Source organism: Stigmatopora argus, chromosome 1 (genome assembly GCF_051989625.1).
Source record: "Stigmatopora argus isolate UIUO_Sarg chromosome 1, RoL_Sarg_1.0, whole genome shotgun sequence".
Classification (NCBI taxonomy): domain Eukaryota; kingdom Metazoa; phylum Chordata; class Actinopteri; order Syngnathiformes; family Syngnathidae; genus Stigmatopora; species Stigmatopora argus.
In genome coordinates, this window is record NC_135387.1 from 25,358,760 (window position 1) to 25,379,548 (window position 20,789).

Consider the following 20,789-nt stretch of genomic DNA (forward strand, 5'->3'; position numbering starts at 1 on the left):
CCTCCATATCAATCAGTTGTTCACTGGATGGATGATCCTTCAAGCCCGAGAAACGTTTTGTAGTGCAATATCGATGTTTTTTTTGACACCTTCAAATCAGGAGTGCTATTCTTTCATCCTCAAAGGAATGCTTTTTCTTCTTCAGATGCAAATCAACCACTGGCTCTGCACTTGAGGAAGCCTCTCCTCGATATTGTGCCAGGCGCTTGTGCAATGGCTCCTTAGTTTTGCTGGTGCACTATACAGTATTTGACTTTGCCCTCCTTGCGGCACTACGCTGCAATGCATAAACATCATTGCTGAGCTTGCTCTTGGGATTTTGTGAGTAAACCATCTTTTTTGGTTCTTTTTCTTTCAAAGTTTTAAATGTATCGATAAAATGGCCACATATCCTTGAGTCCTTTTTCTTGTTCTCTAATGGCTCTTTCATTTTCTACTGGATTTGATGAATAGCCACAGTTACTTTGCTTATTGTGTCTTCCATTGTTCCAAAGTATGAAACTTTACCGTCCTATCCTTGGGCCTTTCGTACTACCTAGCTTGTTTTCAATTAGAGATGGGAGTCAAAGAGAAGAAAAAGAACAGTGAAGGCGCAATGAGTTATATATTTTTTCAAGTTACTGCAATCTGGATGATTAAAAATCTACGCAGAAAATGTATTGTGGTTGCATTTAAAGATATATTCACCCAGTAGAGATACTGCATACCAGACCATTGATAGAACAATAAATGATGGACACAAGACAGGGTAATTTTAAGGTCATTTGACGTTTTCTACCTTGTCTCCATCCACAAAAGTCCGCCCATCGCTGGCTCGTCTCCAGGAAATGTCCGGCAGCGGCTCACCCTCGGCGACGCAAGAGATCATGGCGGCATTGCCCTCCACCGCCGTCACATTCTTCAGCTGCGTGATGTGGGGCTGAACTGGAGAGAAGATGAGAGCGCCAGTCAGAAAGGCGAGATGAACGCGACGCCGGCAGGTTTAAACACACACAGCTGATGCATGACCGAGGTGCTGATCATTTATAAATCACAAGCTTCTGCTTCTGTCAAGTAGAGGAGGAAACCCTCTGGCCGAGTCTCTACAGATTTACAGATAAAACATTTCTATCTTTCGCAAACATTCGCCCTGCCTCTGCCGCAATGCACGTTTCCCCTCTAGCCTCTTTCAACGTGCACAAAATTCCGTTTGGAAGTACGGTTCTCTAGCACCTACTGATCCCCTTTTAACAAAATCATAAGTGATATAAGCGTTGCTGGGGGGGGATCACTAGCTCCAGATAAGGACCTCAAAGCAAGCTGGAGAAAAAAACACTAAGTAGAAAGCAAGGGCATCGTCAATAAATGATACACAACATTAGCATAACACCAGTTTTCCAACAATGCAGTACATGTGTTCTCATTGAGTAGCTGAAAACCTACACTGCGAGGAGGAAGGAAGCTTTTGAGTGTGTTGGAAAAGCACTCTAGAGATTGCAAAACCTTGTCAAAACAAGACATCGCAAACACAGACAAAGGAACATCAGGTCCCATGGTGTGAAGGATGACGTTGAAAGATGAAATATATCTTGACGGAAGTATATTTGGACAGTCTACACGTCACCTCAACAGGAAGACGTAAGGAAATATTCTCCTCCTTTGCAATGTCAAACCATATTTTTCCTGGAAAGACTTCAGAGTTTGTTTTTCATTGATCCAGAATACAATGTTTTTTTGAGTAAGAGACTGGTGTTGGACAAGTGGACCAAACTGACAATCTGCTTTATATAATTGGTCCTAAAGGTGTTGAAAATGTTTGGGTGAAGGTCATGGCTCGCCCTTAACTTGCTGATATTGATCTTGCTCTGTGCATTGGGAAGAAAAAAAATCAAGCAGCAGCGGAAAAAAAACAAATTGTTCTCATATTCAGTTGTTCAAAATGTCTTCATAAGATAAATTGTATTCTTTTATTTAACCTTTATTTAACCAGATAGTTCCCATTGAGATCAAGATCTCTCTCACATGGGTGACCTGGCTCGCTTAGGTTGGGTTTCAATACATGTCTCGTTCGTTAAATTCCTCGGATCAATCTTAAAGTTTGCTAAACATACATAATTCTGATCTCTGCCTCCTTTCAAGTAGTTAGAACATCTTGTTCGTCTCAGCACAGATAAAACAAAAAAATGAAGACGGTAAAGATGAGAGGAGTAATAATACTTCATGAGCTAAAATCTTTACAGTCAAAATTCTAAGAATAAAGTCCAAATCTTGGCCAGCTTTTTTTTCCCCTTAGATGGCCTAATTTTCTTCCATACTAATCATCTTCATTTTCTTTAAAACAGAGCTCTGAAAGAAAAGCTGAAAAAGAGCATGTTTTTTTAAGCAAGCATTTAACGTTCTGCATTTATGCAAGAATATCGCACAAAAATGGACTTTGTCGTATATTAATATTTTGAGCTACTTTGGACAGTCACAAAGGGAATTTGCAATTGTCTTTTTGTTGCCACAAAGCATATTTCCCCAAGCTGAATGACAGAACAGTCTGATTTAATACAGTATTATAAAATGTTACATTATTTCTGCATCAGCCAGCCTAAATGAACTTATTCATGACTATTTGTTTTATTCAAATTAGAAAAAAAAGTGAATACGTACAATGATGGGATTGTATGGGTTCAGCGGAAATCATGAATAATAAGATTAAACCTGTGTTTTCCTTTTTCTGGGAGACACAGAAGTTGTCTACATAGTGCAGATGTCTAAGTTGTAGATGGATATTAAACTTTATTATGAGTGTAAAACATATTCAACCTTAGCTTCAGACTAAGGTGTATCGCCAAATGACTGTCCAAAAACCAATTTATTGATAAAGCGCCGTGTCACAAGGCTTCTCCTCAAACATATGTCAGCGGCAAAGATACTGTATTATTACTCTTCTCGCCTTTATCATCTTCATTTCATATCTGCATTCAGAAGAATAAGCTGTTCTAACAACTTGAAAGGAGGCAGACATCATAAATATGTATTTTCAACGAAGTGCCCGGGCACAATAAGACTCAAACACGCGTAAAAAGAAATAACTTGTACTATGAAATACGTTGATTTAAATGTATGGTGATTGAAACCAAACCTAAGAAGAAAAATATTACCATAACGCAAGTGCTAAAATGTGCCCAACCTGATCTCAAACCTTGAACTGAAGACCTTTATAGCTATTTTTTAGCGTGTGCGGTCTTTTGGTCGCCCGGACCCAAACGACGGGCGACCAAAAGACCGGCGACCAAAAGACCGGCGACAAAACAAGGTAAAACAACACGGTCTACGCATCAATAAAAGCCAACAATGGCCATGAGCAGTTTCACTCAGCCGACGTGTGAGTGTATAAGAGTTTGTATGTATGTGTTGTCCCTTTAAGAAGCTACGTCACTCAGGGTCTTAACAAGTTCTCCAACAAAACACAAAAAAAGTACGGGAAATTTGGAGCTTTTCTTTAGCCTAATAATTAATAGGGCATTAAGTATGACTAAATAATAATTCACAGTTTGTATTTAGGGAATTTGAGCAACGATTTAAATGGTAATTATCAATAACCTTCCGGGCGACCAAAAGACCGGCGACCAAACGACCGAGTACCATTTTTTAGTGAACTATAAAATGCAAAAGGTGGACTATTTGTCTTAGTGACTCACCAAACACTTTGAGGAAGAGCTCCCTCTCTTGAGAACCTGCCTTGTTGGTGGCCTTGCAGTAGTAGAATCCTCCATCAACCTGGCGGATGTTGCGGATGGTGAGCATGCTCCGCCCCCCTTCCAGATGACTGAGAATGTACTGATCCGATGGCTGCAGTTGCTGGCCTTTCCTACACAAACACAAAGCAAAATCTCAAATGTGAGCCGATGGAGTGAAAGTCTCAGGCAAGGCTATTTTTTGAACCAAATGAATCCTTCATTTGTGAATGGTTAAATACTTTTGTTGTCATCTCATAAACATCTTTTGCACGTGCTACAACTCTGTCACCCAGAGAGATCTTCTTCCTTTCTCCAGGCAGTGTGTCAGTGTTGTCAAGGCTGATGTGTCTTAGCTCCACTTGGCTGCCGGCTGCAGCCCTTGGCTGTGTTGTGGAATACAGTGTTTCCAATGTTCATCCCACACGTCACGGTGTGAGGCAGGTTCGATTGCCTATTTCCACTTGTTATTTGACTCCTGGGGAAAAGTTTTCTCTCCAATTTTACAGGAAGAGTTTTTAATACAGCTTTCATATTTCATCTCACGCGTACCAACTGTTAACTGCCCGTGTGTGTGTGTTTGTGCATGAACAAACATTGCGGCCAAAATGACAATCAACAGTTCTACAGCAAAGCACACAACTTTGTTTACAGGTTGAAGCTCTTACTGAAAAAGAATAGAATGCGTGAAAACACATTTTTATTCTCGCCTGTTTATTTGATGGCATTGATAAGACACATTCAATCTGGAGCTGGCCCCTGTTTTCTTTTTAAACCTCAGCCGTTGTCCAACTAAATTGAAAAGTGATAAGAGAACCAAGTATAGAATATGCTAATCAACTTCTGTGCTAAGGTCACATGTTGCATTCTAATAAGAGAGGTAGATATCGGAAACTTTGGAAATGTGTGGTGAGACACACACACACACACACACAAACAATGCAACAATGTGGCACTGCCGCCTGTAGGAAGAGTGAGCAAAAATAATTGAGAGTCAGCGGAGGAAACAGCGAAGCCAAGTAATAATAACGTTGGCGAGCCAAAGAGGAAATGAAGAGGGGGCCTCATCTTCGGCACAGGCGGCATGGGACAGGTGGCTCGGTGGATGTCATTATGTTGACTGACAGGCAGTCCATTACCCAAGATGCATGGGGGCAAGGCCAAACGTCCCGCTGACAAGAAATGTAACTGGGAGGCTAAAACGAGTAGTTACTCAGAGGTTAAATTAATAACATTTGTCAATGCAACGGGAGCTGCGTGATTTGATGTAGTCCCTTCTTTGTGATTCATGAAATGTTGTGCATGATGGATGAAAAAGACAGACAGACAGACATAGGTAAATAATTGCCAGGTTAACCTTGGTGCAACATGTTTTGCACAAAAATAAGTACAAGTTCTTTGGGATTATGGTTTGTAATTAACCAGGTTTTACACACATTGTCGCTGTCCAGGGGAAAGCCTCTGAAGTCTGAATCTAGTCAAATTATTTGTATTCACTTCCATTGTTGCTTAAAACATTTTCCTTGGCAAGCCTCTTAACGCTTAACATTGACAACATGATTGGAGGTATTTAGTATGTCTATCCATTCAGATGCAGATCGAGGTATATTTTCCTATTTTTTGTTAACATTCATTCACACACTATGTTAAAAGTAAAACGACCACAGTAAACACTAATGTCGATTGGTTGATACAAAATAGGATTGTTTATCCTCTCAAGTGTCTGCCCTGTATTGTGATCCATTTGTCTTGAGTGTATCCTAATCATTTCTTGGAGACAGTCATTGATTTCAGGTTGTGTATGATGAATTTGAAACACAAACGTGTCTGGAGTCATCAGAAGTTGCTAGGTGTTAAAAATGTTTTGTTGTTTGCCCTTGCAGCTGTGACCTTGGACAGTGTTAAAGGTGAAGATATAATGATTTGACACAGAATAAATGAATTAGCAGCATTAAAACGCTACAGGTTAGACATGGGGAACCACCAAAGTGAATGAATGATCAATGCTTAGAGGGATGAAATGAAAATATCACTGTTATGGCCCATTGGCATCAAATAATTGGTGCACCACAGGAAACAAGCACCGATTCACTGTTATTAATAGACGCTCAGGTGCAAATAGCAGGGTGTCTAAGAGCTAATTCTCTCATGACGAGGTACAGAGCGGACAGTGTGGAGTCAAATGCTCTTCAGGCACTCATTTTCACGCCCCTGCTCCCGTAGCAGCATGTGCTATTACTGTATAGCTGGCAGAGGGTGGAATACAAATTCTTCAGAGCTACAAAAGCTTAGCGACTGAATTTAGAACCAGTAAACCACTTGTTTTACCTCGAGGAAGTATTGACACATTCATGAAGCCGACTACTCGAGCTGAATGGTTTTGCACTCGCGCTGTTCGGCATATCTTGAGCTTTGAATGGCAGAGTGATGCTTATTTTTTGTTTTGTTTTGCTAGGAATATAAATTATCTGAGGAGTTACCTGTGCCATGAAACTACAGGGTCGGGAGATCCAGAGGTGGTGCATGTGAAGGTGACTGACTCCTGGTAGTCCGCAGTGGCATTAAATGACTGTTGGGAAACTGATAGAACTGGGGGGACTGTGGACACAAAGAAATAGAGAAGGATCAGAAAAAATAATCAGAGTAGAGCAAATAAAATACTGAATGTAAACTCTCGGACTTGATTTGGAGGACTGCGTTGTAAAAAATAATTTAAAAAGTTGGATACAGTGGTAATGTGAAAAATATGAAACCAAAAGGGTAAGGTGTCACTTAAATTGCATTATTAATAGGGCTCGAGATGTGGTCGATCCAGTGTCGGTACACTGACCAATTGAATCGGATTAACCCAAACTGTGAACATTTTTGATCCATGAATGTATCTCAGATCTCCAAAATGTGATTTGGAGATCAGCTTTAAGGTGCTCCTAGGTTTTGTCATTTTTCCTACAAATAATACAGATAAGAAAAGCTAATGATTTGATTTCAGGTCCACTTTCGTGAGCAGCCGACATTTTCGGCAGTTTCCAAGTCCGTGAGGCAGAGTCATGTTTGTCGCTTTACCCTTCGAGGTTGAGTGAGCTCAGCCTCAAGCTCGGACACACACATCAAGCACGAGAAGATTTCCTGGGCTAAATATCGTGCCAGAGAAAATCAGGAACTTTGAGACTTTTTCAATAGTTGCGATTTTGTGCTTCAGAGAAGCAAGCATCTGTCTGATGTGATAACCATTGATTCCCTGAGCAAATCAATTTTTGCACCCAAGTGCACCCGACTATGCCTTTGTAATACACTCTCTTGAATGAATTAGGTTAAAGCAACCTTGTTAAATAGGGTACACTACTTTAAAAGACCAAATCAACAACTTTTCTTCTGCTCACTTTAGTCATATCCAACACTTCCATAGTGCAAATTCGCAAACTACATGTACTCAATTGATAAGTCGGCTCACAGCATCAATATTTGAAAGTAACATTACTATTAAAACTACAAGGAATGAAATATGAAGAAATTCAGTGCTAAACCAAAGCACGAGCCTTGTTATATAGCGGCAACCCATCACTAGTTTGCTGTATTGCAGGCTTTTAACACTGGCAGAAGAGCACTCAAGGGATTGTGGGACCATGTCAGAACAAGCCATTGCACACTCAGAAGTAAAAACATGAGGTTCCACAGTGTTTAAAGTTACTTTTAAATGAAATACTGAATGTAACATACACTCTATGGAAGTATCTTTAAGAAAACATGGTGCAGGTACCTAACCAACACATGACTTTAGTTTGGTGGAATTTTCTGTTCACTATAACTAAACATCTGGGTGTACCCAAATAATATCTAAAAGTTCTTGCCGTGTCAAAGTAATCAAAATAGTATTGCTTCTAATTTGGTTTTGACCATTTAGGCAAAGCTCGCTTGTCCCCAGTTAGTATTTTGTACACACCTTTGTAGTGACTATGATTCTGTTGCCGGAATATAAAGGAAGATTACTTTGATAGACACGGTAAATGGTTTTAAATGACAGCTGAAAAGTGCACAATTGTGAGTACTTGAGGTGCGTGGGACAAGTAACAATGAATTCATTTGGTCCGGAAACATTTTCAAGACATCAGGAAACTAACAGTATAATGCCCAGATTTCTTTTGGAACAAAAATACACCTGGTCCAATCACATCATGCAAGTTTTCACCATAATTCTACTATTGGGCAAAATCCTTTTTGCTTTCCACTCGTCTGTTGGAGTCCAACTGTCCAGCAAGGGCAGCTGTACACGATTGAGTCGTCCTGGGAGTGAAGTGACCCTAATGTGCCCCCAATGGGTTGGCATCACTCTTACATAGCAGCCGCATTATTAGTGTATCAAGATGTGCATGAAGGGGTTGAATGTTATCTAATGCAAATTGCTTTGGACTCAGAGGGGTGGGTGGGGTGTCGTTTTCCAAAAAGCAACCACATTTTCACTTACTTTCTCACACACTGTACCGTATCAATAACATATTCCACTGAATTGATGTTGCTAGTCACCAGGTACATCTTTTAATTTTAATAAACCATCCTAAATGTGCACTTAATTATGTCAAAGACTGAGGCAAGCAACAAGTTTCTAAGCCCGGATTGAACAATCACTGCTTAGCAGGAACTTTCCTCAATAAATCCCTTGATGAATGTCACATCTGAGCCATGTTTTGGCCTATTGCGCTACATTTTTAATGCGATGGATGAAAGGCTTACAGCAGATTTTCTGTGTGATTCCTGCCCGAGGTGTTCTGGAGCCTATTAACTGTATTGCCCTCAGGTTGATTGGTCTTCCGCGCCAAGACACCAACCCCCTCATCAATGATCCACTGGAGGCTAGTAGCTCCAGTGGGCCATTGCAGCTGCGTTCGAAGAATTCACATGTCAGAAAACTGCTTCTTATCAACAGAGCCATGAATATTTATGACTCCAAATGGAAGGAGAAAAGTATACTGTAAGCGGCTTCCACCTCACTTTTAGTCTTGTTGTGCATGACTGGGTCCAGCAGTGTCTGTTAACATGGTGCTGAAGTAGTCAAAACTGACACTTCCGCTAGCTCACAGTCAACAAAACAGTATGACTGAGTGTTGCTACAATCCGAAAGTGTTAGGATGACACATGCTTATGGTTCAGAGGAAGTTCACACTAATATTTGGAGATCAATATCAAGGCACAGTAGATGTTCATTCATTCATTGTCAGTTCCGCTTATTCTCAAAATGATGGGTTTGGACAATTTACAGTTTTCAACCAGTCTACCACGCATGTATTCTGGATGTGTGAGGAAACAGGTGAAGAAGGAGAACGTGCAAACTCCATACAGAAAATTCGGAACCCACCCGGAGTTGAACCCTCGATCTCAGAAGTGTGAGGCGGACGTGCTAACTACTCGGTCACTGTGCCGCACAAGGCCTAATCAAAGTTTGAAATTAGATATCGGTTGGTTTGATTTTTTCGCTTGACTTCTCTCAAAACCCTTGAGTTGCTGTCGTGGCAAGATTTATTTTAAAATCCATTTTGATCTCAACATAGGGAAGATGGCCACGAGCTGCGGAGCCCTGGTCGTTATTCTTCTTCTAAGCTCCTCCCGAGGTCTACAGACAAAACTGTGTTTTTGCTTTTTTTCCACCTTCCATCACTTTGTTTATTTTACATCCCCAAGCAACAGTGTCCACAGCTGATTGATAAAACCACTTAATGTACCTGAGCCTCCAAGCAATCCACTCCTTCTATTGCTGCTTGTGTATGGTCCTGCCCATGCTGTACAGGCTGTACTTCTCCATAGAATTAGAGAATTATATTGATCTTAGTTATTTTTATGTAAAGTAGCATGTATTTTTGTGTGTGTTGTTTCTTTTTAGACAGATTTGGTTGATCTCCAAAAATACATTTAACATTTTTGACTGCTATTTGTTTTGGTGGTCCACATCTGCACGATGGTGTGAACCAGTTATGGAATCATACAGCTCTTTGCATCTAATAACTTCTGTAGTCCCAGGCATTATGAGAAATTTTGTCTGATTAGCGTCAGAGCGCTGTCATTTCTTACCTTTGTATTCTACCATTTTATCCCGTCTGGACCAATTTGTCCAAAGTTTGAAGAATGTTTGCGCATGCACTGGTTTGTTCTCAAGTTCTAGCACACTAGCTAGAATTTCAATGTGAAAAAAAATGCACCAAACCAAAAAGGGTACGTATTTCATCAAAATTAAGGGTCCGTATTTTGATTCGGAGAAAAGAAACCCAATTATGGACTTTCCTAGTGTGAATACAGCCGAAGACGATGTGTCACGCTGAACTTGAAGAACATTGTGCGCCAAAGATTTACCTTTCATCTAACTCACCATTGACTACCACAGCGATATCCACAAAGTCGATTTCGCCACGAGCCTCCACGCTGGCTTCGCAGCGGTATACGCCCTCGTCTGCCTTGGTCACATTGTGGATCTGCAGGCTGTTGTTTGCCAGCACCTTTAGCCTGCCTGCACCACACCAGATAAAAAACAAGGAAACAAGACAAAAAAAAGGCTAGATAAGATTGTTTATGGAAACTGCAAAATGAAATTGTCACACTACCCTAGCTGTCATTTTTACTTTTGGCACATCTACTAGATAACAACAACAACAACAGAAACACAGATAAACATTGTCATTGTGTTTGCAATAACACTATCATATTTCTCCAGAATAAATGATTTAATTATGTGGGATCAAAAAAAAATGGGACTATAAATACATTCCAAAAATTGGCTGGTAACTGATCCCATGTACCCCGCCTATTGCTGACTGGCATATGCAGCACATCCGTGGCTCGCTAAGAGTCTTTGAAGATGAATGAATATATTGTATAATTCATTCATTCCTTTGCTATATATATCTATTATCCTCACAATGGTTGCGGGGGTGCTGGAGCCTAGCCCAGCCAACAATAGACACCAAGCGGGGGAAACAAATTTTGTATATGTAAGCATCTTTACACATAAATAGCTGAATTGGTTTGGGGTAAATTACTTTTGATTTGTTATTTTGATCGTCATCTAAATATAGTCACATTTTAACCACATTTTAAGGCTTCTTCTGAACTTACTGTGGTGCTTTTCAGTGATTTCTCTGCCCTGGTAGGACCACACAACTTCAGGCACCGGCGAACTGATGACATCGCAGATCACCTCTGCCATCTCGCCATATCGAAACTCCTGAGGTGACTGAATGTCTCGAAAGGTCAGCCTCTCTGCAAGATTAAACAGGTTTTGCTATTTTTCATTGTAAAATCAGACAAAAAGTTAGTGCTCAATTAGAATTAAATAAAATGGAAATGGGAATTTTTAGGCACTTTTTCTATTCTGCTAGATTGTGTGTTTTCTTTGACTCACCAAAAATCAGTACAGCCAAACAATTGCATTTTTCCCAAAATGGGGGCATGAGTGTGTTTTCATCAGAAATAGTCGAATAAATGAATAGAGGACACTAAAATATGTATCCACTGTGTCGATGTTTTTTTCAGTTCTTTCAACCTGCCATTCACTTTAAATTGCATTTGGAAGCCAAGGTCTTCTCTAGTAACAAGCTACAATATTAACAATTTGGAGGTGTTTAGCATGTCCGTATTGTCATAAACGTCAAACCACCTTGTATACATACTTCCACATGAATACTCCAGCACTTTCTTGAGACTTATCGCTCATGTTCTTCCTCTTATTTGGTGTTAAGAGCACAAAGCCTCATTCTGTTTGTTTGCTTCCACATCCTCCATAGCAAAGGAGCCTTAGGGATGGAATAATCCTCTCATGAGCAGCATTAGGCGGCACACAGACGTGACACTGGCAAGGTGAAATAGCGCAGTTGTCTAGAGACATCAATTTGGTGCTTTCACATGTACAATTGCGCTCTAATGTGCATTCATTCATTTCCAATACCGCTTATCCTCACAAGTGTCGCAGGATGTCCTGGAGCCCATTTTAATATCAACCAGTAAAGCAATGTCACAGCTCTGTGTGAGGTACACCAGGCCAGGTTTCTTTTCTCAATGCAGGTGCCAGCTTGGGCAGCATAATTAGAACCTGCTGTCATGGAGTTGTCAGATCTTCCTGACAGAATGTTGACACTTTTCCTCTCGCCAGTAACGAATTTCATGTCAAACACTGAGTAATGTCTGGGCCTGCCTGTTGCCTGAGGGGTCTTTGAGTGGCTTGCGGCTAAAGCTTCAGGTAGATATTCATGTAGATGTATACCGGAGGTTGGCAAGAGACTGTTGCCATGGAAGCAGGAGTTAATTTCTTAAGTAGACGCACCACTGAAGACAGCATCATCATTCTGGCATGGTCGCAAAGGATCAAAAAACACACCCACAAACGTCAGGCTCCTCCATGCCACTCCAACTCCCGCGGTATACCAAAAAAAAGGCACCATACTGTGGTGACGAGAGAATCTCATAAAACATACCGACCTTTACGCTTGTGAAAGATCCTACTACAACGTGACATTTCCTCTCTTGAACATGGCAAAACGTGTAAAGTCTTGGTTGCCAATACAGCAAAAATGTGGGGCCATATCCGTGGTGGTTCTAATGATACTTTCCACACAATGAACCTGTCTGTGTAAATACTGAACAACGCTTCACTTCCACCTTTCCTTAGTGCCTCGTAACATTATGTTTTTGCCGGGAAATAGTGCCGGTTCAGCAAGAAAGGTTGGCCTCAGTGGCATATCCTTCATTATGCCTGGCAGGATCAGAGTCCCATTGCGTGGCTCGAAGTCATTATACTTTAATTACAAGACGGAACACACACACATGGACGGGCAAACATAATCCTCCACACACAAGATGGTTTCAAAATCCTAAAAACATGCAGCTTTACAGAGCTGCAACATGCTTGTTAGGTAGTGGATAATTAAAGAACATGACAATATTTAAGTGATGGTCCAAGCAGTAGACAAAGAAATGCGTGTAATGCTTACGATAAATCTCAAGCACGACAGAGGCTTCCGCCGTGTGACCGTTGGCTTCAGTGGCCTGGCAGCGGTAGATACCGGCATCCTCAACAATGGCATTGTAGATGATGAGCCGGGATCGGGATGTCTCCGTGTGCAGCGCCATTCGCTTGGAGGCCACGATGCGCTCGCCCTGAGGATTGTACCATTCCAGCCTCACTGGCTCGCCAATCGCTTTATCAGGAAACAAAAGTTGGAAAGAAGTGAAGATTGCTTGAAGCAGCATAATTAACTGAGGAACATACTATCTTCCTTGCAGGGCAAGTAGAAGGAACAAAGGGTTCCCTATAATTAGCTCATTTTGAATTTGTCAGCGCAGGTCTTTGAATCAATGGCAACGTGTGTAATTTTCGAGATTGGGCTCTCATTTTCAAGAATATTCTATGTGATACCTTTTAATGCACATCAGAGGATAATGATTTTTTTTCTTTTTATTGTGGTTTCCTTACTTCTTTGTGACTCTTATTTGAAGGAAGACCAATCTCAAAATTGGCTAAAACCTGTATATAGGACCCCCAGAAGTTGCAGAAATTGATGCCTTGAGTTACAAGTTTAATTTGCTCTGCGACCCTGCAGATAAAATTCATACTAAACATTTACATCTAAAATGTACAGAACTGCCATTAATGTTTAAAAACCAAGCCAGCATAAACCAAAAATACTGCACAACGCAAGCGTTTGAAATTTTTAAATAAGGGAAAAAGTTACTCTATAATATTCCACTTTGTAATTTTGATTTAAATAAATAATGTAATTAATATAAACAGATTTTTTTATCATAATATAATGATTAAATACACATTATTTGCACTGTTCTTTTAAGTGTGAGCTTCTAGTATCTTGAGGGATTCAATAAAATGAAATACTTTTTTTTACATTGCAAATATGGCGAAACTAACTAGATGTTTTCTATCAACATTAAGCGAACAGGAAAATTGTGAGGTTGTTTTAAATACTCAACATTTTGCATGGTCCCAAAATAAACTATAACAGATTGAGATCCATTTTTCCAAACATACATTGCCTGTATTTGAAATTGCCTCTTTCTTATGTTAATGCAGTTCTCTACCACTAGACAGCAAAAATAATTCAATCTTGCACACAAGTCAAAAGGGAAAAATCCTCCATATGACAGCTCACATGTAACAAAATATAGTGTTGTTAACAATGGTTATCGTTTTTGCATGTGCCCGTTCTTAGGTGTCTTTGACATTAATGTACACAATAGAATGCATATAATAGCATTGCTTTATCCAGAGCCAGAAATGACATTGCTTACACCTGCAGTCTCTCTCCAGTTCTAGTCACTGTACAGATAATGTTAAGGTGTGTGAGAGAAAGCAACAATACAGCTTTTGTCAAGTAGGAGGTTATCTAGAAGGGAAAATACCCCCCCCCCAAATCATCTATAATAATTTTCTCAGTAATTCTCTCAGTACTCTTACTGTTGTGTTCTATTTTTGTTTTAAATGTGTTTTGCTTACATTATTTTTATTTGGTTTTTGCACATTTTCCAACAGAATGCATTTAGTAGTAAAAATATAGTGTTAAATTTAAACATTTCAAAATAATACATTTTTGAGCAGCATCACGAGATCATGCTCACAGTTCTCACTCATACTGTCATGAGAGTAAACATATTTTTCACTTCTCACGATGTAAATTAAGCAAAATGGCAAGACTGCTAAATCATACCACAAGGAAACTGTTTAAGTGAAGTCACACTTGACTAATTCTATATTGGGTTAATGTCACACTCTCTAGACTTAACAGGCTTAAAAAAAACTCCAATTACATTTTTTTGCATTATGGTCGGTTCCCTAATCGATCTCATTGAGACTGTTTTGTCATGTCATGTCACATCACATCCTCAATGTGTGAACCTGCATATCATTAACAATAAATGTGATGACACAACCATAGATCTGCCTAAATTGCTTCCAGGTTTTTCTCCTTTTTTTTGCAGGTCTCCAACTGATAAATGTCGCCAAAGCGCTCATGTCATACCTATTAGAATCTTATCACCTTAAACCTGTCAGCCACAATGTGACAGTTAAATACGTATGTTAAAGCTGATGCGGTTCGCGTGGTGACAGGCCATTTAATTCAGATGGTATGACAAGACAAGGATGTGTGCCATGCTGCCTTGTTTTTCACAGCCAGCCGAGCTTCTCGCCGTCTCCACGGCAGTAACTTGTGGAAAACACCATCAGCCATTTCTTCAACTCTGCGTAAGCTCTGCCTTTATTATTGATTGGAATTCTTTTACACGGCAGCACTCTGACAGCTGACAGTTGGTTTTCGGAAATGGCTAATGAACCCTACAGCTCGACCCTTCCAACAGATATTTACATTAATATGATTCTAATTACAACAACATAAAATTGCATTTTTTTACCCGTGGAAAGAGCCCAGGTTTTCCTACACACAGTATCAATCTAATACCATCTTGTTTGGTTGACTAAGTGACAATGTTCTAGTTAATGTTGTTCTCAGCTGTCCTCAATACAGCTCATACAATAGCAAAGGCGGACATGAAGGCGTTTTACAAGCACGTTCCTCGTGTTTCAGCAGTTGACACTTGTTCTGGCGTGATGCCACTTCAGTAATTGGAGAGGTTACACATGCTATAATGTCAGTTTAACCACCTTCATATCTGTCATGCTCAACCTCGCTTCACTGAACCTGCTTGTTTTACATCACATAAATTCTCTTAAGTGTGTCAAGCTCAATGATTTTATTAAATGATTGGGGTGCTTGTTTTCTAAAAGCCACCATTTTCATCTCTCAACCCCTGGGAAAAGACAAATTATTTTGCACAGTAAGCGCATGGATAAATTAGAATTAGAAATTATCATCTGGAATTGAATAAATATACATATATGTATATTATTTATAAACATATATACACATGTATATACATGCATATATACATATACATATATACGTATCAGTGGTGGGCCCTCAGGGCCTTCAAGGCCTTCTCTGCTGGCCTAAGAAATATCTGAACCATATATTATATTTTGTCCATCAATACTTATTAAATAATTCAAAATTGTCTGTTAGCTTCCTTTCATTGCTTTCCCCCCTGGTTGCACTGCTTCCAGATGTGTGTTTTCATATTGAAGCATTTAACTAATCACATTTCAGCCATTATTTGTTGCCAGGGTCAGAAATCTGCCTCAAGGCCTTCACAATCAGTTCTGCGGGCTCTGCCGCTTTAAACAAGCGTCGATAAGATTGTTCCTTTAACCAATCAGATTTCGAGTTGGCAACACCACAATGCATTGTCGCAAGCGTAGGGATACGTCATTGCCTTGTCGCAGGCGTAGGGATACGTCATTGCTTTCACCAACTATGAGGCTAGTCATTAGCCAGAGCTACCAAACTGTATTTGGAGCGGGCTGCACAAGCAAATATATTGTCGTGTTGATTTAAAGCCATTTTCAAGACGGACTATGCCAGAAATACGACAGGACCGGCTGGACTTTCAGCATTAGCTTCGATGGCGATAGAAAAGAAGGAAGAAAGAAAGGAGGATGGATATTGTGTACAGTTAAAAAGGATTTTTGGTGAGTAAAATATGGCTATATTCCTAAATAATATTTCAATTGTGGGCCAAGTTCTGATATCTGAAAAGCTCCAGTGTTTGTATTTAAGCTCCAGTGTTTGTATTTAAGCTCTAGTGTTTGTATTTAATCACTAAATGCTGCTAGGAAGTGGATATTACTCCATTTTAGTGCAATTTTTACCGTTTGGCATATGGACGCATTGGCGTTCATCCCTGTCTTTTTCCAGGGGAAATGATACTCCGGGGCCGGTTCTGATGTCTTCTAAAAAGCTCCAGTATTTGTATTTAATCAATAAATGCTGTTTTCGGCTGGATTTTACCCCATTTTCGGGCAATGTTTGCCGGTATGCCATTGACCTTCATCGCTGTCTTTTCCCGGGAAAATCACCCCCCGGCCCGGTTGTAATGTCTGAAAATCTCCAGTATTTGTATTTAATCATTAAATGCTGCTAGGAAGTGGATTTTACCCGTTGAAGGCGCTACGAGAAAATGCACAGACCGCCACTGATATGTATATATGCATACATACACATGAATTGATGTAGCAGGTGTTTAGGGTATACTATTTTAAAAGTGATATATGAATGGTGATGGGCTCCAATTGGCAGAATTGTGTGCAAATTTAGTTAGGATGATACTGTGGGTTGAAAAGAGCTTCTTATCACAAACCTCCAACACTCTTTTCAGGCTATGCTTGTCTGCAGGCTGGCAGAGGAGAAGAGGCAAGCTGCGGGTGGTAGGTCGGACCTGCCAGCACCGGCCTCGTTTGATGAAGGTTTAGGGAGGACAATGGGGGGGAGGACAGACTGGTGGTCAAAATGTCACTCACCATATGGGGAGCATGGAACTGGTGCTTATTATCATTAAAAAAAACAGACCCCCGCATTGCCTGCTTCTAGGTGCACAGTATATACACAGGCATGCAGACAACCAAGCATACGCAGAAGAGTGCAATGCCTACCTGTGCAGGTGAAGAATTTGGACTCTCCAACACTTAATTCCACCTTGTTCAAGGATATGGACACCTGCAGGATGGCTGGGATAGAGAAAGATATAGAAAAAAGGGGTGGGGGGAACACAGAAAGTATTAATTTCAGCTGAGCTGGACTTGTGTTGTCCAGCATTCTAATGCATTTACAAGGAGCAATTTCCTGTAAAGTGCCAATCTGACATGTTGTCACCCAGAGACGGACCAATTTTGATCAACAATGTTCAACACTGCAGCTCTTCACACAGAGCATGTTAGAAAGATTTACTTGGTATCTGTGACAAGCTTGTCAGTCAGCTCTTCAGTAAATGACACACTTTCAAAGAACACTCATACTATCAGCGAACACGACTAAACTCGTCCAATCCATACGTCCATACTCTTGGTAGAAGCTTAGAAGTAGCAAATTGTCCAACATCCCCACCAATTTCCTCAGAGGAAAGAAAACCATGTGAATCAGAGTTTATTACACCTGCAACAATGAATTGAGAGCTTATCAATGTCAGCGCATAAAATGGTTGAGTGAACATCGATTCTCCACAGTGAGCAGGAAACCTTGCAGTTGGAGCAGTGCTCTAACAACCGAAAGGGGGTAGAGTGCAAAAGAAGATGGCAACTGCACGGGTAAGCACAAGGAAATAAATAAATGAAGGGTTACAACACTCAGCAGTAACTGAAGCCAGGCTTTTTTTACTATCACAGTCTCGTTGAATTAACACCCGAGTTTTGTTCAATTCTTCTCAAACGTACTTATACTCCAGCAGTTCAAATGTAGCGCACCTACCAAGTAAAGGCAATTATACAGAGACATTTATAATCTTAAATCAAACCATTGTATCAATTATTGCTGTGCACAAAGACGCTTATCCTCACAAGATTTGCGCGTGACCGGACGTTTGGTCGCCGGACTTTTGGTCGCCAGACGTTTGGTCGCCCGGACCCAAACAACCGGCGACCAAAAGACCGGCGACAAAACAAGGTAAAACAACACGGTCTACGCATCAATCAAAGCCAACAATGGCCCTGAGCAGTTTCACTGAGCGGACGTGTGAGTGTATAAGAGTTTCTATGTACATGCGTTGTCCCTTAAAGAAGCTACATCAGTCAGGGTCTTAACAAGTTCTCCAACAAAAAACAATAAAAGTCCAGGAAATTTGGAGCTTTTCTTTAGCCTAATAATTACTAGGGCATTAAGTATGACTAAATAGTAATTTGCAGTTTGTATTTAGGGAATTTGAGCAACGATTTAAATGGTAATTATCAATAACCTTCCGGGCGACCAAAAGACCGGCAACCAAAAGATCGGAGACCAAAAGATCGGCAACCAAAAGACCGGCGACCAATCGACCGTGTACCCTCCAGCACCCCGTGACCCTGAACAAGTTAAGCAGTGTAAAGAATAAATGGATTGACAGTAGTAAGAAACATTCATTTTCTCGAAATATTCAATACGTTGAAATTTATTACTGGGTCTAGTGAGCCTGCATGATTTAAAGGAAATTTGAGCAACAAGTTTAAATGGTAATTATCAATAACCTTCCGGGCGACCAAACGTCCGGCGACCAGAAGTCCGGCGACCAAAAGTCCGGCGACCAAACGTCCGAGTACCGATTTGTGGGGGGTGCTGGAGGCCATCCCAGCAAATTATGGCCACCGAAATCATTGCATTTGCAGGACGACAATTCATACCTAAGCTCTATTTAGAGTGATCAACCAGCCATGTTTTTGGAATGTGGGACGAGTACCCAGAGAAAACCCAAGCAAGCCCAGGGAGAACATGCAAACTCCACACAGGAAGGTCCAAACCTGGGATTGTTCAATCTCAGAACTGTGAGGCTGACGTGCTAACCAGTTGCCCACCGCCCTGCCTACATTTTACAGAAATCTTTCCAAAATATAGCTAAAAAGCGAACACTCCCTTTTGCCGCTACCGTTTCTTGAGTTCACTCTTGTATAAACTGACCTGCTGATTGCAACAGTTTCTAGAGGAGAAGATGAAAGCTGTATAAGGCCCTGGTGCCCTTCACTGAGCCCAGGGTGCAGCCAGCATGCTGGCAAAGATGCTGCTCTCCAATAAAGAGCTTAGTTGCAGCCATGAGTACGGGCAACGTATAAAAGCAGTGTGAAGATATTTATCAGAGCAACACGGTTTTGCAGCTCATCCTGAAGTAATTTTGTTTTTGAAAATATACAAGTGGATTGTAAAAACTGAGGAGTGAAGAGGCACTGCAAGTCCAGAGCCAAAAGTGTTGTTTTTAATACACGGACACACTACACTATTCAAGCAAAAACACAAATGCCTTTAAATATACAGTGTTTTCACGATGATAGTCTTAAAAGTCTTCAGTGTTTTCCAAAATGGACGAATTGCTCAGTGATGTGGAGAACCAAATTAAAACAAATCTGCAAATGTACGTGAAGCTTGCCATCATTTCATCGGTGTAAACAGGGCTTTCAAAGTTAAGCTGCAAGCCGTTATAGGAGCGATAAATGACTGCTGATGAACCAAGGCTGGCCGGCAGTGATGGCGGAGTTACACCACAATTTGGGAATGGATCGTGGATGCTTGGGCCAACATGTCTGCTCGTATTGTTGTTTGAGCTTTGGCATCAATTATGAGAAGCTGGACGGTGACAAGTATGACAATGAGAGGGACCCTGGCTGGCAGCTATACAGAAACTGAGGATGGGTTTGTGCATAATTGATCAAAGAGTAACGTGATAAAATTGTTAACTACAGTGCTTCAAGAAAGCACAACTAAACCCTGATTTGTTCCCGCTGCCTTGTAAAAACAAAGCATGCGTGCTTGCTACCGTATGTTGCACCAATAAAACAGAGCGTCTTGTTTATGCGTTGGATTTCAACACTGCTTATCCTTGGAGTCGCAGGGTGCTGGAGCCTTTCTAACATCAGTGAAAGGTGGACTATACCCTAAACTGGTTGTAGGGCATACAAAGACACAGATAACCATTCACACACACAATCATACCACCACAAGTGTGAATCAAACGCGTGCAGCCTGCACTGAAGTCAGGTGAAAAAAACACAGCCCTGTTGGGTGGGCAGGAGAACCCCTGTATGTGTTAATCACAGAAATTGCACCCACAACTGTGACTGCGCCTTTAAAAACAGTGTGCCTGGTGGTCCTGAAAACACGGTAATCATATAGTACACATCTATCCTGTTTTTTTGAAATCTCAGCTCAATAGTAATGCTCCCCTTTAAGATTTCACTCTTGTTGACTCTTTTTTAATGATGGAATTTGTGGCTCATCACAGTGGCTGAGTGTGCACTTCACGCAGTCAGTTAATGAAATGAGCCTCGAGGTTTGAGTCTATGAAAGTTCATCATCCTCTGAGTCGTCTGGAGAGGAATTTAAACTTTTTTGTATTTAATTTGTTAAATTACTCAAAAGCTCATCAACATTATTACGTACAGTAAATGTCTCATCTCATTTTCTGAACCGCTTTATCCTCATTAGGGTCGCGGGGGTGCTGGAGCCAATCTCAGCTGTCTCCGGGCCA

General features: G+C 40.7%; 1 protein-coding gene across 5 annotated transcripts in view; it reads right to left on the reverse strand.

Moving 5' to 3' along the window:
- The window catches only part of ncam2a (neural cell adhesion molecule 2a), a 148,239-nt gene that overhangs the window by 22,755 nt on the left and 104,695 nt on the right, over nucleotides 1-20,789 (reverse strand). For all 5 annotated transcript variants that reach the window (XR_013303645.1, XM_077611970.1, XM_077611961.1 and 2 more), the window contains exons 2-8: nucleotides 17,239-17,313; nucleotides 12,674-12,880; nucleotides 10,803-10,946; nucleotides 10,060-10,197; nucleotides 6,185-6,302; nucleotides 3,669-3,838; nucleotides 779-924 (exon numbers count right to left, since the gene is read on the reverse strand). Coding sequence is in view for 4 of the 5 variants with exons in the window: in XM_077611970.1 (XP_077468096.1) it covers nucleotides 779-924; nucleotides 3,669-3,838; nucleotides 6,185-6,302; nucleotides 10,060-10,197; nucleotides 10,803-10,946; nucleotides 12,674-12,880; nucleotides 17,239-17,313 (998 nt within the window). In the remaining variant the exon portion in view is untranslated. The remainder of the gene's footprint in view (nucleotides 1-778; nucleotides 925-3,668; nucleotides 3,839-6,184; nucleotides 6,303-10,059; nucleotides 10,198-10,802; nucleotides 10,947-12,673; nucleotides 12,881-17,238; nucleotides 17,314-20,789) is intronic.